This window comes from Perognathus longimembris, chromosome 7, assembly GCF_023159225.1.
Source record: "Perognathus longimembris pacificus isolate PPM17 chromosome 7, ASM2315922v1, whole genome shotgun sequence".
Classification (NCBI taxonomy): domain Eukaryota; kingdom Metazoa; phylum Chordata; class Mammalia; order Rodentia; family Heteromyidae; genus Perognathus; species Perognathus longimembris.
Genome location: NC_063167.1, coordinates 9,913,743 through 9,932,607, shown reverse-complemented (window position 1 = coordinate 9,932,607; position 18,865 = coordinate 9,913,743). Strand labels below are relative to the sequence as shown.

The window sequence follows — 18,865 nt, the reverse complement described above, 5'->3', positions numbered from 1 at the left end:
GTGGGAAACAAAGCTATCCCTCAGAAGTTAATACAAGGTCTTCTCAGAACTTACTATAATCTTTCCTTCTAGAATAGCTCTATATTCTAAACCCCCAAGTCAGCAAGGCCCAGATAAATCATTTGTTTAAAAGCCGAGTCTCTATCATGGAGGAAGAGACACATGTCCAAAGGGGGAAACAACTGCCTCAACCTTTCAGCAACTGGGCACAGCCAAGACCAAAACCCAAACCTTGTCGCCAGTACAACTTCTTGTCTTCCACCTGCCATCAGGTGACCTCACACAGGGGGCCCAGGGAAGTGAGGCAGACACAACACCCCCACCTCATCCCAAAGCCTCCAGTCACCATGTCCTGGTCTCCAGCTGGAGGGAAAGGCGGACTGGCTGCCCAGGAGCCTGACCTGCTAACCCTAATGGCCAGCTGGAGAGCACCGACTGGCCAGCTTTCCAGCAGCAGAGAGCTCAAGCCCTCACACCAGACAGCAGCCTTACCTCTCCTTTTGTGTGATCTTCAGTTTTTTTTCCAACCGTCTGTCTATTTCCTAGAGGAAAAAAATGTATATAAAAAGTGGAAAAAAATCTCTCTCAAATAAAAACTTTAAGTATTTTCAAAGCTAAGGGCAGTGTGCTCTCTCTGGCCAAGGAAATCACTGTGTCCTTTGAGGTGATGGACAGGACTAGACTCGGGCTCATGGACCTCCCTCTGTGGTCCATCTCCCTCTAGCCCCATGGCCGCAGCAAGGGCTCCAGACCTCACTGCTCATTCTCCAGCCTGTGTCTTGGGCTGTCCTTTACAAAGACACTCTGAACAACGTTCTCAATATAAATCTGACCATATTACTTCTACACTTAAACCCTTCACCTGCTCAAAGGGCCATGGCCAAGCTCCAAGCATGCCTAGCCCACCCATACCACCTCCTCTCTTCTGCTTCTTTTTGCCAATACAGCAGTACTAGCTCTCTATCAGACCTCAGAACCCAATATGCCATTCCACCTGCCTGCTGTGGCTTTGCCCCTCACAAAAATCCCACATGGCCTGCACAACCCAGAAGCTTCCTCCCTGTGAAGTCTTCTCTGCTTCCAAGGCACAGGCCATCAACCGCCCCTCAGAGGGAAATGCCCTGTGGATCTTTCAGGGACTTCACAACCCTTGCCTAGCAAAAGGCCTAGAGTAAAAAAGAAGCATGATGTTTGTGGAATTGAAGTCCCCAAATGGACCAGGGGATCTGGGAACAAGGACTTGGTAGGTCCTGGTGAACACAAAACTACCATTTGAGGAAAAGCAAAAAGGAGACAATGTGCTGAGAAGTACTAAACACCTTCCGGCCTGAACTCCCACCACAGCAGGGCAGAGCCAGGCTGGGCCTAACTGCAGTCATGGGCAGGACCTATGCCCACAACCACCTGAACTCTCTGATCCCACCGCCAGGAACTCTAGAGAACTCTCTGCACTGCGTGTTTGTATGCACGCACACATGTTCACACATGCCCCCTCTAGGTTCCATTGCTGTCCCCCTCAGCTGGATGTGGTAGACTAAGAAGCTGAGGCAGGAGAATCACAAGTTCAAGGACAGAACACCTGACTCAAGTGGTAGAGCACTGAGCACTTGGTCCTAAGTTCAAATCCCAGTACCACCACCAAAAAAGAAAAAGGAAGAAGGAAAACATCTCAGGAGAAGACCATTTAGCTATTAGAGGGAGTACAAAACTGTGTTTCTCTAGAGAGCAGATTGACAACAGTTCTCAGAAATGGTTTTGCCTCCTTCAGGCCATTTGTCAAGATCTAAACATTTCTGGTTGTCACTATCAAGGGAAGACTACTGGGGAGGTAGAGAAGCTGCTAAACATCCCACAAGGCACAGGCTAGCCCAGCCCCCACAATCAAGTCCATAGTGCCAAGGCTGGGAAGTTCTGATTTACACAGTACAGATTTTTAAAGGAGTTTATCTCGCATAGAACATTCTAAGCACAGCTAGAAAAAGAAGGCTCAGCTTCCAAACTAAGGCGTGGCCCAGGAGGTGGCTGTACTTTATAGATGACGGGCCAGTTCAAACTGGCCGGCTCTATTCAACATTAAGTGTTCACTGATTTCATTTGAACTACTGATGATGCACTCTGTCTAGTAAGTGGAATAGTTTATCATCATGAAGTGGGCTTTTTCCTAAAATGTTTCTGTCACCTTTCATGTCCTTATTTGTGTGGCTTATAAACAACTCAAAGTTAAACATACGAAGGTAGATTACATCGTGTAATGTTGGCATCACTGTGATTGGTGCCCAGGTGTATTTAAGATTCATTTGGGCAAGCACAAAAAATGGTATTTTAAGGGAGCCACAAGCTCTGAAAGGGCCAGAAAGGCAGGAAAACTTTCACTCCATCTTGGAACAAAGTTGTCAAGGAAACTCAGTAACTGAGTAGAAAAATAACACCATTAGGAAGATAGTAACTTGGATTTTTCTGTGAACTAACAGACATACAGAATTTATGCCTTCTGCATAGTTTCTGTCCAAATTGTATAGTTCTATAACCATCAGAACTATTCCCTAAGCGAACACAGTATCTGATGTTAGTTGAATAAAGCCTACTGCACCTCCTTCTTTGGTGCTAATCCTGGGGTTTGAACTCAAGGTCTCCTCCCTTAGTTTTTTTTTTTTTTTTTTGCTTAAGGCTGGTGCTCTATCACTTGAGTCATACCTCCACTTCTTCAGCTTTTTGTTGATTAATTGGAGATAAAAGAGTTTTGTGGTTTTGAAGGTAGGGGCTGGCTTTGAACTGTAATGATCCTCAGATCTCAGCCTCTTGAGTAGCTAGGACAGGGGTTTTTCACAAATAATTTATTGCACACTTTATCACTTTGCCCATTTAAGTTTCCCCTTCACAAATGCAAGGTTAACAGCTGTGGGATGTAAATACTTTCAAACAGTACTGAAATCAAGTGCCTGTCCAGGCGAGGCAAGTGTAGCCACACTCCACATTCAGAGACACATCTGGAGAAGGAGGGGGATGTGGGCCTCTAGAGAGCGCCTGCTCTGACTAAACATGAGATAAGCCTCTGCCAAGCCTTGGCTGACAAGGCCAAATTTGCTATTTTAAGAGACTGAATTCAAGATTTTTATGGGAAAGCTCTGAATTTTTAAGCTTCATTATGTGAGTTCTCACCTTCCTATCACTGAGGGCCTAAAATCCTCAGCAGAGGTAAATGGGCCTGAAACATGAGATGGGCCTGGGCCTTTCTTCCTTCTCCAGGCTGTAGGGAAGATACAGGCCTGCCCAGCACATGGACTTGGCTTCAAAGAAGCCCTTCAATGACATGGTGTGTATGTGTGTCTAAGAAAACATGGCTGTCCCCAAGCCAGAACATGACCAGCACACTTGGTGTAGAATACCATTGGACTTTAAAATAATGCTCACCACCAAGATGAGCCACTGATAAAAGCTATTAGTTGCTCCTCTCTGTCATCTCCCTAATCCCACAGGGCGCTCAGGTATTCTGTAACTAATCCATGGCATCAGGCAGGACAGCTTTATTGGAGCTGGGGAGGGATTGGTCCATCAGATCACAGACCAGGATGTGAACCCAACCAGCTTTAGTAGAAAGCAGATTAGATCCCAGTCATCTCCAGATGGCCAGCCACTGGGGTGCTCAGACATCCAAGCAGAAGGGGGAGTGCTCTGCCAGCCACTGGACAGGGGCACTGTACTTAGCCCTGGAATCTGTCCAGGTATCATGAGTCCACACTTTGCTTGGACAAGGCCTTGGAGTCCATCTGCTACCAGACTTGTGCTCTGGAAAGCTAAGTCAAGTCACAGCTTTCCTACAGAGCACATTCCAAGGAGAAACAATGGAATCAAATAGGCCTCACAATGCTGGAAGATGGGATCTGAAATAAGGAATCAAATTACTTTTTTACAACACTGCTCTGGCTTGGGCTCCTGTGTGAGGCTCAGCTCCACAATGATGCAAGAAACAAGCTACATTAGGATACTGCTAAGTGACAGAGGCAAGTGAGGACTTAAGTACCCACCCACAAGAGGTTAAGTTAGAGGTGTCACAGCTTCTCTTCCTGGAAGGTTGTTTCCTGCCAAGCAGCACCAAACAGGTTCTAAGTGGGGTGGCTTCCTCTCGTCCAAATCCCAAGATGGAAATCTGTTGCTCTATCACAGATATCACCTACCTGCCCCGTGGGGCAGTGCCACTACATCAAAGCCCATGCTTCTTGGTCTGAGACTAAGCAAAACCCAATGAAGGCATGTAGGCAGGATGCATGGAGAACCGTGGAAGAGGTTGGGTGGTTCTAGCCAGGCTTGTCATTTAGGAGAGTTTGTAAAGGAAAACCCATAATCATACGGTGAGTGAACACAGATGTCAACATCTACAGGTTCAACTCACCTGAGGGCAGAGCGCAGCTCTGCTGGCTGCTGATGCCCTTAACCTTGCAATGAATATGTTTGCGTGAGCCTCTATAGGAAAGAGGGCGGGAGCTGAGGAGTATGATGGGATAGCATCACTCCAGAGGAGAGTGGGGAAGGAGGCACCTCACACAGCCTAATCTGTGAAAAAGGAGACAAAAAAAGAGAGACAGGTTTCTCCTGTGCCTGTTAAAGAGGTAGATGAGAAAGAAAACCAGAAAAGTGAGGAGGTGAGGAGAGAAATAAATGGGCTATTCTGGGCTGTTGAGCGTGGCTAGTATAGCACTGCTGGAGCTGCACTTCCTTAGACATACAGGAAACTGACGTGACGTATCAGCTCAAATGGGAGTGAGGTGGGGTGATGGCACCCGGGGAGACAGATTCAAATTAGCCAAGCTCACAAGAGACACAACAGGCCAAATACTCCACTGCTCTGCCAGAGTGGAAGTGTCTTTGTCCCTTTCTGGTGCCTGACTTCTTGCTGCCCGCTCCCCATAGACTATTCCTCACTCTCACCAGTCGCCACAGGACCCTGCCCAAGGTACCAAGTGCCTGGCTTTACCACGTCACTCCTCTCTCAACCAGGCTCCCCTTGTCACCAGAGCAACCAACACAACTCAGCAAACTCCTAAATAAAGTGCAACAGTCTTGTTTTAAAGGAAGGTTTAGAGCAGGTCCTACTTTCTAGCTTAGACTAGGAAATACACTCTTTTTGTTGTAGGTTGTAGGGCTTGAAGTCAGGGCCTGGGTGCTGTTCCAGAGCTCTTTTGCTTAAGGTTATTGTTCTATCAATTTAAGGCAGAGTTCCACTTCCAGTTTTTGAGTGGTAAGTTGAAGATAAGAAACTCTCAGTGACTTTTTTCTGCCTGGGCTGGCTTTGAACTGCGATCCTCAGATCTCAGCCTCCTGAACTAGGATTACAGGCATGAGCCCTGGCACCCAACTAGGAAATACCTTCTTTATACTGGCATAAAAAATCTTTTAAGGGGCTGAGAATATGGCCTAGCGGTAGAGAGTACTTGCCTCGCATACATGAAGCCCTGGGTTCGATTCCTCAGCACCACATATATAGAAAAGGCCAGAAGTGGCGCTATGGCTCAAGTGGTAGAGTGCTAGCCTTGAGCAAAAAGAAGCCAGGGACAGTGCTCAGGCCCTGAGTCTAAGCCCCAGGACTGGCCAAAAAAAAGAAAAACCTTTTAAGTAATTTTCCTGGGATAACTTGCCGGTTCCTGTTTTTTCTCTTGCTCAGAATGGCAGCCTGGCTTAAGCGCCCTGTGAGTTGGTGTGTGACCCGCAGGATCACCTGGCCTTGTCCGGCGACCCTTGATCGAGAGGCACAGGTCTCAAGTGAAACTGAGTGATTTATTGTATTTTATTTCATGCTGGTACAGGGACTTAAATTCAGGGTCTCATGCTCTTACCTGGATTGTTCTACCACGTGAGCCACATCTCCACTTTTGGATTTTTGCTGGTTAATTAAAGAGTCTCATGAACTTTTCTACCCAAGCTGGCTTCTACCGAACTTCTATCTTCTTTGAACTTGTATCCAAAGCTCTCAGCCTCCTGAGTAGCTAACATTCCAGATATGAGGTACCTGTGACCAGTTTGAGGGGTGGATTTTTTTTTTTTTTTTTTTTTGCTGGCCCTGGGACTTGAACTCAGGGCCTGGGCTCTGTTCCTGAACTTTTGCTCAAGGCTAACCGCTCCACCACTTGAGCCACAGCACCACTTCCAGCCTTTTCTGTGTATGTGGTACTGAGGAATTGAACCCAGGGCTTCATGCATGCTAGGCAAGTACTCTACCATTAAGCCACATTCCTAGTCCAAGGGGTAGATTTTAAAGAAGACAGAACAATGGAATTTCTTCTGGAATCAGAGCCTGTAGGTCCTGATTGAATACAAAGCCAACATTTTTTCTTTTTGGCGGGGGGGGGGGGGGGTGGTGGTGGAGAAGAAGACATGCTGAGAAGAAGGCAGGACTACTTATTGCCCGATAAACTCTGTCCTAAGGCAGAGGGGAGCCACACAGGGGTAATCTCTTGAACCCTGAGTAGGACATTAGCACCCATGTCCCCTGGCTACTGGGTGTCCAGTGGCAGCTCTTCGGGCAGGGCAGTGGCCTGGCAAGGAACCTTTATGTTTCCCATACCACAAATCTGGATGGACTCTGGCTCCTCCTGAGGGTCCTAATTTCACTTAAAAATAAAGCAAAAGGATAGAACTCACCTAGACAGGCAAATCACTAGCTACTGCTAGCCAAATATGTAAGCAGAGACTCCTCCAAACCTCAGCTTCATCCCTGTCCCAGTATTTGTCAGCAAGTCGTAGTGACAGCAGCCTGCTTATTCCCAGAAAGGAGAGCAACCAATGTCCTACCACTCCAGGTTCAGAAATTGCCTCAATGTGGCAAAAAGGACTTTTTTTTTTAAGCAAGCTAGGAGCTAACACCTATCATTCTAGCTGCTCAGAAGCTAAGATTCATAGGGTGGCAGTTCCAGGTCAGCCTGGGCAGAAAAGTTTGCCAGATCCCACCTCCAAAATAACCAGCAATAAGCAGGATTGGAGGCCTATGTCAAACTGCAGAGTGACAGCCAAGCCAGTATGAGGACCCGAGTTCAAACTCCAGTACTGAAAGAAAAAAAAAAAGGCAAGAATTCTGATGTTGAAAGAGAAGGAGAATCATGCCAGGAACTTACCAACTTGCCTCTTCAATGCAGACTGTTTTCAGGTTCTATTTCCTACAATCCACCCTCCTTCTGTTACTCCCACACCAGGGGAAAACATTTCATTTTATTTAGGCTCACCATGGGGCAGTGGATACAGGTCTAAAATTCTCTCTGAGAAAATCTAGCTTAGGTAGTAGCATGTCACAAAGGCCGTTTTCCTCTTGTTTCACTGTGACAAATGTAGAGAAGGATTTACATGAAACCTACTCTAAAGCAGGGCGCTCGATGCTGCCACCATGAGGCAAATGGTGCAAGCCATGTTAGTGAAGAGCCCAGGCAGTGAGAGAGGACAGATAAACCCGCCAAGGGAACCAGCCCTATGAACAGAGACTCTGCAGAGTGAGTACTCCTGTCCTGAAGCAGGGGAGAGTGGTGGGGATTTGAAGGACATTGGTTTCAAGAGGAGAAAGAGGACGAGGACAAGATTAGAAAAGAGGGCTGGGAATATGGCCTAGTGGTAAAGTGCTTACCTCATATACATGAAGCCCTGGGTTCGATTCCTCAGGACCACATATATAGAAAAAAGCCAAGAGTGGGGCTGTGGCTCAAGTGGTAGAGGGCTAGCCTTGAGCAAAAAGAAGCCAGGGACAGTGCTTAGGCCCTGAGTTCACGCCCCAGGACTGGCAACAAAAACAAAAACAAAAAAAAAGAGGAAAAGAAGCTATCACTTACACTGGGAGGTTCAAATCCGGAAAGATCTCTTTTAATTCAGTCCTAGAAAACCACTGGGATTCTTTTATCTGCTGAGCACTGTGACTCCCAGGATGAGCTAACTAAGAACCTGAAGTAACACAGAGAGGAATCCAGGCCCACTTGTATTTGCCTGTCAGGACAAGCCACCCCAGCTTTCCTCCTTAAGTGCATTCAGCCCTCAGGTTCTGTGCTAGCAGGGACAGGGAGTCCTTGAGGTGGGGTGCTCTTTGCACCAGCTCCAGCTGTGCATCCCAGCATAGTAGCCACCCCCATGTGGCCGTGAGCACGCCTCACATGGTCCATCCAAACGGAGATGCACCAAACTGTCAGGTGTATAACCTATCTCTGACTTTCTACATTTATTTCATGACTATTCCTGATGAAATTATACCACTTTTGACATATGGGTTAAGTTTTAAAATACTATAATTATTCTCCACTATCTCTTTATGCTTTTTTTTTTTTTTTTTGCCAGTCCTGGGGCTTGAACTCAAGGCCTAAGCATTGTCCCTGAGCTTTTTGCTCAAGGCTAGCACTCTACCTCTTGAGCCACAGCATCACTTCTGGCTTTTTCTGCTTATGTAGTGTTGAGGAATCGAACCCAGGGCTAGGCAAGGACTCTACCGCTAAGCCACATTCCCAGCCCTCTTTGTGCTTCTAAAATGTGGCAGCTAGTACACATGCTTCATGTTGTAACTTCTGCTGGACAGCATGGTTTAGGGTCTAATCTTGGAGTAAGATGGTTCTTGCTGCACATTTTCCCAGAATGCTGCTTACTGATGTAAAGCCTACTGGTTTGTTATTATGGCAAGACAGCAACTGGTAGTTACCTAGTGCCCACTGTTGACTCAGGCCCTGCCCCAGATATGTTCCACCTCACTCTAGTCCAGCTATCTAAGCCCCATCATGACTCGCTCAGACCTGGTCAAAGCCACCAAGGTGTTCTATGCTGCCCAAGTCAGTGGAAAATTTCAAACGCTCATTTTCTTCAGCTTCTCTCAGCAGTACCTGGTCATACTCAAAGCTTCTTCCTTCAAGTTGTTGTTTTTTTGGTCCTGGTTCTGAGGCTCAAACTCAGGGACTGGGCACTGTCCCTGAGCTTTTTTGCTCAAGGGTAGATAGCATTCTACCAATTGAGCCACATTTCTACTTCTGGCTTTTTAATTCTCATGGACTTTCTTGCCTGGGCAATCTTTTTCAGTCTCCTGAGAAGCAAGGATTACAGGGGTGAGCCAGCGGCACCTGGCCATTTCATTTTCTTTTCTTTACCTGGCCTCCCAGCTACTACTCTCCAGATCCTGTCTACTTCCCTAGTAGACTCTGTGATTGAGCCCTTCCACTAAGGATAGGCAACTTTTACACTCCTGATCTCAATCTGAAACTTTTTTCTGAGTTTAGACCTTCTACATTAACACTTTTTTTTCTTGAGGTAGGATTTTGTTATGCAATCCAGGTTAGCCTTGAACTTACGGTCCTTTGGCCTCAGCCTTTGGGTGCAGAGATTATCAGTGTGTGTCATCACACCTGGTTAACTAGCTTTGTGAGCAACCTTATGTAAGTCTACATAGCTCGACAAACATTGACATGTAATTGCCAACTTGCTTTCTTACCTAGATTTCAAAACACACCCAATTCATGCCCAAAACCAAACCCAGTTTCACAGTCATCCAAGCCAACCTTCTATCACTGCTCCATCCACCTGCAACTCTGGTCTTCTGGTGACTCAGGCCAAAGACTTAGGACCTCTTAGGCCTCTCTCATTTACTGTAGTAGTTCTTGTAGGTTCTACTTTGAAAACATCTCCCAATTCCACTCCTGTTGCTACCATCTAGTCAGAATCACCAGCAGCCCTTGAATGGACATCATCAGGAATAGCTTCCTACCAGTCTCCAGCCAGAGTAGGGCTTTTTTTTTTTTTTTTTTTTGCCAGTCCTGGGGTTTGAACTCAGGACCTGAGCACTGTCTCTGGCTTCTTTTTGCTCAAGGCTTACGCTCTACCACTTGAGTCACAGCGCCACTGCCAGTTTTCTGGTGGTTCATTGGAGATAAGAGTATCACAGACTTTCCTTTCCCAGGCTGGCTTTGAACTGTTATCTTCAGATCTCAACCTTCTGACCAGCTAGGATTACAGGTGTGAGCCACCAGCACCTGGCAGTCTATGCCTCTTAATCTACCTTTATTCATATTTTCATTTTATGTGTACACATAACATTTGTTGCCCATCCTCTCCCAGAAAGGAGTAGGAACTCTGATACATTGCATTTACCAAGAGACCTTAAAATTATGCTTCACACATGAGTAAATGATCCTAATGAAACTGGATTTCAAGTCAGGAGCCAGAGGCTCACTCCTACACTCAGGAGGCTGACTTGAGGATCACTACTGGAAGCCAGTCTGGCAGAGAGCTGCCTTTTTAATTTTTTATATATTTTTTTGCCAGTTCTGGGGTTTGAACTCAGGGCCTAGGCACTGTCCCAAGTTCAAGGCTCTACCACTTGAGCCATAGCACCACTTCCGACCTTTTCTGTTTATGTGGTGTTGAGGAATCAAACACAGGGCTTCACACATGCGAAGCAAGCACTCCACCACTAAGCCACATTCCCAGCCCTTGTGTAGAAAGATTCTTTTTTATTTTGGCCAGTCCAGGGCCTTGAACTCAGGGCCTGCACACTGTCCCTGGCTTCCTTTGCTCAAGGCTAACACTCTACCACTAGAGCCACAGCGCCACTTCTGGTCTTTTCAATATATGTGGTGCTGAGGAATCGAGCCCAGGGCTTCATGTGTACGAGGCAAAGCACCCTTGCTAATAGGCCATATTCTCAGCCCTGGGCACAGAGATTCTTATCAGCAAACTTCAGGGAGTAGACACAAGACTCAAAAGAGTGCCAGCCTTCAGTGCAAAAGCTATGCCAGAGCTCAAGACCCTGAGTTCAAAAGCCCAGTACCAGTTACAAAAAAAAAAAAAAAAAAGAGCCATGCTCTGGTAGCTCACACCTACAACCCTAGCTACTCAGGAGGCTAAGATCTGAGGATCACAGTTAAAAGCCATCCCAGGCAGGAAAGTCAGTGAGACTCTTATTTCCAATTAACCACCAGAAAACTAGAAGTGGTGCTGTGGCTCAAGTGGCAGAGCACTAGCTTTGAGCTGACGAGCTCAGGGACAGCACCCAGGCCCAGAGTTCAAGCCCTAGGACCAACAGAAAAGAGAGATAGAGAGATGGGGGGGGGGGGGAACAAGAGTAAGAGTGCATGCCAGGTATTGGTGGCTTATACCTGTAACCGTAGCTACTCAGGAGGCTGAGATCTGAGGGTCATGGTTTGTAGTCAACCCAGGCAAGAAAGTTCATGAGACACTTATCTCCAATTAAATATCAAAAACTGGAAATAGAGCTGTGTCTCAAGTGGTACAGCACTAGCCTACCACTAAGGGACAGCACCCAGGCACTGAGTTCAAGCCCAAGAACTAATTAAAGAAAAAGAAAAAATAAAGGAGAGTGGCATCAGTGACTCACGCCTGTAACCCTAGCTACTCAGGAGGCTGAGATCTGAGAATTGAGGTTCAAAGCCAGCCGGGAAAGGAAAGTCTGTGAGACTCTTATCTCCAATTAACTGGGAAAAAAGAAAGAAAGAAAGAAAGAAAAAGAAAAAAAATTAAAAGAAACGAGGAGCTGTGGTTCAAATTGGTAGAGCACTAGTCTTGGCGCAAAAGCTCAGGGCTCCAATGACTCATGCTTGTAATCCTAGCTACTCAGGAGGCTGAGATCAGGGTTTAAAGGCCAGGGCAAAAAAGCCCATGAGACACTTATCTTCAATGAACCATTAGGAAACGGGAAGGGTGTTATGGCTCAAAGTGGTAGGGTGCTAGCCTTGAGCAGAAGAGCTCAGGGGCAGTGCCCAGGTCTGGAATTCAATCCCCTCACAACTGACCACAAAAACCCAAAACTCAAGGACTGCACTCAAGCCCTGAGTTTAAGTCCCAGGACTGACACAAAACCAAAGAATAGGATTTCACAAACGCACCTCAATTTTACAGATGTAGCTATGTCATGATCACACTTCCAGACTATTATGTTCTACAGCCAGAGTTTGAGCCAGGACTGGTTTGGGTTCAATGAAGTGACCCTATCCATATTCAAAATAAGAGCTAATGGGTTGGAGGCATGGCTCATGTGGTAGAGCACCAAAATAAGAGAAGACAGTGCTGGAGATGCGGCTCACTAGTAGAGCACAGGCTTGGCCCAAGTTCTATTCCAGTCCCTCTACTCCTAAAAGAGCTCTGGCTATCTTAGGTGGGGCAGCAGGACCTGAACTACCCAATCACCTGCCACAGGTATGTGGAAGCTACTCATCCTTTCCCACCATTCCTAATCCTCACAATAGCCCTTGTAGTACAGTCCAGCCTTACTGCAACTCCAAAGTGAGGTGACTTTTCAAAAGACACACAACCAGTGAATAACACCACCAACCTCAAACCTCAAGGGGAAGCACAAAGGTTCCAGTGGCAGAGGGTAGAAAACAGCTGACAGGTCACACACCACCACATGCTTCTGCACCCAGGCCAGGTTCATGCAAAACCAGGTTTCCTAAGGAAGAACCTACTTCTAGGGGCCAGACTTTCAAGCCACCAAGAGCCCCAAAGGAAACAGCTCTTCAACAGAAATGAGACACAGACGGATCTCAGCCAGGGCTCAGAAAGGACATGTAGATTGCTATCCTGACACAATTACATGTTACAACTTAGGTGCTTCTTCAAAGGCTTTGCATGTGGAAAGGAATCCACTCAGCACTTTACCTTAATTTAATGTAAGGGGGTAGGGGCAGTTGCAATGGTAAGGAACACTACTATGAAATAAAATGGGAGGCCAAAGTCTAGCAGGGCTTCCACTTTCTCTATGGGTTTTCCCCTCTACTGCATCTCCCTTTTCATTTCTCACATTAAGCAATACAACTCCTAGAAGAAATAGCACATTAGTCCTCAGGGGCAACAAGAAAACCTCTCAGTCAGTGTTAGGACCTCTGAGCCTTAGCTGGATTGGATGGAGGCTGCAGTGAGTGGCTGGAGAGCTGAGAAATGGCACTCTGCCCCAGCATCTACAGGGAGATGGTTTTCCTGAGTTCTGTATTTAACTCTCTACTGTGCAGGGCAAATGCTATCACCTCAGCTTTACAATGACGTAAAGGAAGTGGGGAGGATGGGAAGTGACTTGCTCCAGAATCCCAGGTTTTTGACTTCTTTTTTTCCCCCCCTTGGGTGTGTGTGTATGTGGCAGCTTAGTCATCATTTATTGTTACCTTCAAGTATGCACAAGATGGTATTTGTGGCAGTTACAACTTTGTGAAGGGTCAGAGTTAAATTGTTTACACATATTTTCGGAGTCCCGAGTCATTATAAATATACTGTCAAGTCTTTTTTTTGCATATAAAGATCTTTACTTTTCCAGAAATGAATGCTGAAGATAAATATATGTGCAATTAAAAATTTTTTTTAATTCAGTTAGGGATACTCTCACTTGGCTTTCTTCCAGGCTTTTGACTTCTATGGCCACAGATGGAGAAAAGGGACATGAATTGGCAGAGGGGCCTATCCTCCTAATGAGTACAGCAAGCCTCTAGGCTCTTCTCCATTCTTAGAGGGAGGGTCACCATCATCTCTCACCCTGATTTTCTTCTAACACACAAGGGTGCTCTCATGAAAGCAGGGAAGGCAAACCCAGCACCTCCAAGGCCAGTGTGTCTAAGAACAGCAGCCAGGACCCAGGTAAAGACATTCAAACTCAATTTGAAATTCCCAGCAAAGATCTAAAATATACAGCAACATGATAAATTATACAGGACTAGACATTCACACACAGTGAAACCAAAGGAGAATACTCTCAGGGGAGGAACACAAAGGCACAATGCCTATGTGTAGCTGATCACATAAAATAATATTTATCCAAATAAACTCCAGAGCCAGGTGCCAGTGGCTCATGCCTGTAATCCTCGCTACTCAGGAGGCTGTGGGATATATCTAGCTCCAATTAATCACAGAAAAAGTCCTAAGTGGTGCTGTGGCTCAAGTGGTTAAGTGCTAGCTTTGAGCAAAAGGAGCTCAGGGACAGCACCTAGACCCAGAGTTTAAGTCCCAGGAACTTGCGGGGGGGGGGGGGGGAGGAGGGGGTAGCAACGCCGACAACACAAAACTCCAGGAAATGGAAACGAGGGTTTTCTCTTTGTATTGCTTGTTCTTTTTTTTTTTTTTTTTTTTTTTTTTTTTTTTTGGCCAGTCCTGGGCCTTGGACTCAGGGCCTGAGCACTGTCCCTGGCTTCTTCCCGCTCAAGGCTAGCACTCTGCCACTTGAGCCACAGCGCCGCTTCTGGCCGTTTTCTGTATATGTGGTGCTGGGGAATCGAACCTAGGGCCTCGTGTATATGAGGCAGGCACTCTTGCCACTAGGCTATATCCCCAGCCCTGTATTGCTTGTTCTTTTATCTGTCTTTGGGAGGGTAAGAGGAGGTACAGAAATGAAGGGACAAAGGGTGAACGAATGCAGCAGCAGTGGTACTAGGCATTATACTGAAAATGAACTATACTATGGGTGGTATGGGAGGGAAAAACTGGAAGAGAGCAAGAAATACTCTTTACCTGACTTATGTAATTGTAATTCCACTGTAGATCACCTTTATAATAACAATAAAAAATTAACTGCAAAAAATTCCCAGCAAAAGTAACATATTGGGCTGGGGATATGGCCTAGTGGCAAGAGTGCCTGCCTCGGATACACGAGGCCCTAGGTTCGATTCCCCAGCACCACATATACAGAAAACGGCCAGAAGCGGCGCTGTGGCTCAAGTGGCAGAGTGCTAGCCTTGAGCGGGAAGAAGCCAGGGACAGTGCTCAGGCCCTGAGTCCAAGGCCCAGGACTGGCAAAAAAAAAAAAAAAAAGTAACATATTACTTTTTTCCACCAGGTCAAATGTTAAAAGTTATTTCAGGCTTACTTGGTGGCTCAGGAATGGAATCCCAGCACTCAGGTGGCTAAGGTAGCAAGATCAGGACTTTTGAGGCCAGCCTGGGCTACATAGGGAGACCCTGTCTCAAAAAACAACCAACCAAACAAAAATTATTTCCCCTTTACAACCCAAACTTCAACCAGTGTATGTCTTATATCTCTGTTTTTAGTATCACAGCCAGCAGCAACATTGACCATTGGGCTCTTCAGCACTAAGTTCAAGTTTCTGAGACAGACAGACATAGAGATAGATAAGTGTGTGTATGTGTGTATATAAAATCTTATCTAGTTACAGAAACAAGTCAATTCTAGGTAAGAACAGATAGCACTCACTGTATCATCTCCAAAGCCCTTGCAGAAAGGTCCTGCATGATTTGGGGGTGACAGGCCTATAGACAGTGATTGTTCCCCAGTGAGACATGGAACTAGGTAGCAGAAACAAGTAACAGCTGGAAGGTCACCCTAAGCCTCATTGACCAGACCACAAGGGCCAGGCATTTGGTCTTCAGGTTCAGGGAAGAGTGCAACAGTCCTGACCTCTCCAGATTTGAAGCCTAACTGTCCTATACAGTCTCGTGTAGGCATCACAGTCCCTGACTAGCACAATCTTAACTGCCCACATTTCCTTTGGGAAAGGAATGACTGTTATTTCCTGTGTTCCTGCAAGGGAAGGGATGACTTTCTATTAGGAAGATTTTGAAATGTCTCAGTTATTAGGGACAATATATATATATTTTTTTTGGCCAGTCCTGGGCCTTGGACTCAGGGCCTGAGCACTGTCCCTGGCTTCTTCCCGCTCAAGGCTAGCACTCCGCCACCCGAGTCACAGGGCAGCCTTCTGGCGGTTTTCCATATATGTAGTGCTGGGGAATCGAACCAAGAGCTTCATGTGTAGGAGGCAAGCACTCTTGCCACTAGGCCATATTCCCAGCCCAGGGACAAGATTCTTTATGGACAACAATTGTTGAGGTTTGTTTCAAACATCTGAGGTGTTTTTAACACCTCAACATCCCGTGTGAAGGTAGCTCACTCATGCTTATAATCCTGACTGCTTAGGAGGCTGAGATCTGAGGATCACAGTTCAAAGGCAGTCAGGGTAATTAACTGGAGATAAATTAGGGCAGTTAATTGGAGATAACTATCTCCAATTAATTATCAAAAAGGCTTAAAGTGGAGCTGTGGCTCAACTGGTAAAGCACTAGCCTTGAGCACAAACTCTTAGGGATGTGATTTCAAGCCCTATTATGAGTGAGAGAGAGCAAGAGAGAGAGAGAGAGCGGGAGAGAGAGGGGGGAGGAGGAGGAAGGAGGAGGGAGGGGCGGGGAAGACTTGTAAAAAACATTAAGTAGAAATTTTTGTATAGTTTTTTGTTTGCTTTTTGTAGTGCTGGGAATAGACCGCACACATTTTTGGGCAAATGCTCTTTGACTGAGCCACATCCCAGGCCCTATGGTTATTATTATTATTATTTTTTTTTTTGGTGCCACTGCCAGCTTCTTCTGTTTATGTGGTGTTGAGGAATCTAATCCAGGGCTTCATGCATGCTAGGCAAGCACTCTATCACTAAGACACATTCCCAGCCACCTATGGTTATTTGATTTGGGGGGGGGACAGTCCTGGGGCTTGAACTCAGGGCCTGAGCACTGTCCCTGGCTTCTTTTTGCTCAAGGCAAACACTCTACCACTAGAGCCACAGCTCCACTTCTGTTTTTTTCTATATATGTGGAATTGAATATATGAGGAATTGAACCCAGGGCTTCATGTATGCGAGGCACACTCTTGCCTCTAGGCCATATTCCCAGCCCCCATCTATGGTTATTACTTAACATGGTTATTACTTAACAGACCAAAAACTCTGCCCATCTCTAAGTGTGTAAACCTAACCTTTTCCTAGGAAACCATCAAGTCAGTATTCTCCTGAAAGGAGAAACTTATTTCTGTAATATGATAGAGACAGTCAATTTATTCAAAGTACACTGTGCATATGTATGGAAACATCACAATGAAACCCCTCCTATCAAAAATATTGTATGTTAATGCAAAACTGATTTTTAAAAAATTAAACAGAAAAATAATTCTGTATGGAAAACCTGAAAGAACTTGCTACACTGTGGATACAGCCAGAGACTGCTGCTCACTGTCGGTGGGCCACCACAGTGCAGAGGTGGGGGCTGGCCCCAGGAACCTGTGCCATTAGATGTGGACAACAGTGACATTCTCTTGCAGAATTTTCCAACAGCTTTGGAAACCAAAATTGTTCCTGCAGTAGAAGTAAAAGCAAAAGGCCTATGACTGACTGGGTGCCCAGTTTCCAGTCTGGGTCCACTCCACTGCAACCATGGCAGCTGTCTCACATGCCTGGGGCACGCTGGGAACAAGCAACCCCCCCCCCCCCAGGCAGCCTCTGAGAACAGGGCTGGGCAACTATTAGCTATTAGTGAAAAGCTCATTATCCTCCATTCTTTGAAGCCAGAGTCCAGGGACAGATGGACCAGCATGATATTGCCTATAGTGGCCAACTGCTTTGCAAAAATCCCATGAAATCATGGTGGGCCCTAGGACTCAGCCTTCCCACAAACATCTTGGGATTCAGGTACCTGGATCTGTGCTTTCTGAAAGCACACATCTTACTTGACTTCTCCACTTGAAGACGAGAACAGAATCAGGTAGCTGCAATCTAACTCATCTGGTTTTTGCCTGCTATCCACAGCCAACTGCAGACTTCCAATGCCAATCACCCACAGGAAGTTCTGCAGGCCCCAAAGAGGTAGCAGCAGTCATACTTGGGGGAACATTGCTTCATTTCCAGAGAGGAAAATCAAAGCTCTTACGCTGTTCCCTCCATAATGACAAAACAACAATCTATGTCACACTTCTGCAAAAAATTATTTTTCTTTATTTTTAAAGGGGCATTCAAGCCAGGGGCTGGTGTCTCATTCCTGTAACCCTAGCTACTCAGGAGGCTGAGATATGAGGATTGAGGTTCAAAGCCAGCCTGAGTATGAAAGTCCCCGAGACTCTTATCTCTCCAATTAATCACAGAAAAGAGCTGCTCAACTGGTAGAGATGTAGCCTTGAGCAAAAAGGAGCTTAGGAACAAGACCCAGACCCAGAGTTCAAGCCCCAGGAAAAGGGGGAGGTGGGGGAAGTACTTTCCACTGCTTTACCAAATATGTCTAAGCTTTCAGAACCAAGTACCAGGAAGCCTTCCTAACCTGGCCCATGCAAACTTCTCCAGCCTGATCTCTTTCCACTCAGCCCTGCCAACCTTCATGCTTCCAGCCAAAAGGATATACTTGTAGCTCTCCCAACACTACTCTCCTCTCATAGCCTCATCCATGCACGCACTGGCTTTATTTTTGCCAGTCTTGGGGCTTGAACTCAGGGCCTAGGCACTGTCCCTGAGCTTCTTTTGCTCAAGGTCAGCACTCTAGCACTTAAGCCACAGTGCCATCCTTTTCTGTTTATGTGGTACTAAGGAATTGAACACAGGGATTCGTGCATGCTAAGCAAGCACTCTACCACTAAGCTACATTTCCAGCCCAATGCATTGGCTTTATATTCTACCACTAGCCCTTACCAGACTTAACACAGTCTAATTCAGCTGTTTCCTCAAATCTCTCCCCTACTCTCTTTTTCTAAAACAGTTTCACTATATAGCTCAGACTGGCCTCTAACTCATGATCTTCCTGCCTCCACCTCTTGAATAGATCACAGGCCTTAGCACCTGGTCTTCCAAATCTTATGTAGGCATTATCTCCCCTAGAAGACCTCTCATTCCAGCTACAGTAGCCAGAGTTTAGTCCTCTTCCACAGGAAATGCTGCTGTGTCTGTGGATTCTTGTGTACAGTGTTGACAGACACCTTCCTATAGACATACCCACCCCCCAACACTACTAATGGCTGGCTGACTCATAGAAGTATAAAATAAAAATAAATATGAATTCTCAATCCAGAAGACCAGTCATACTTTTTTTGGTAGGTCATGGGGCTTGAACTCAGGGCCTGGGTGCTGAACCTCTTTATGCTCAAGGCTGGTGCTCTA

General features: G+C 46.1%; 1 protein-coding gene across 2 annotated transcripts in view; it reads right to left on the bottom strand.

The window, feature by feature from the left end:
- Positions 1–18,865, bottom strand: part of Szrd1 (SUZ RNA binding domain containing 1) — a 31,018-nt gene that overhangs the window by 5,340 nt on the left and 6,813 nt on the right. For both annotated transcript variants that reach the window (XM_048350323.1, XM_048350322.1), the window contains exon 2: positions 493–542. In XM_048350323.1, coding sequence (XP_048206280.1) covers positions 493–542 — 50 coding nt within the window. The remainder of the gene's footprint in view (positions 1–492; positions 543–18,865) is intronic.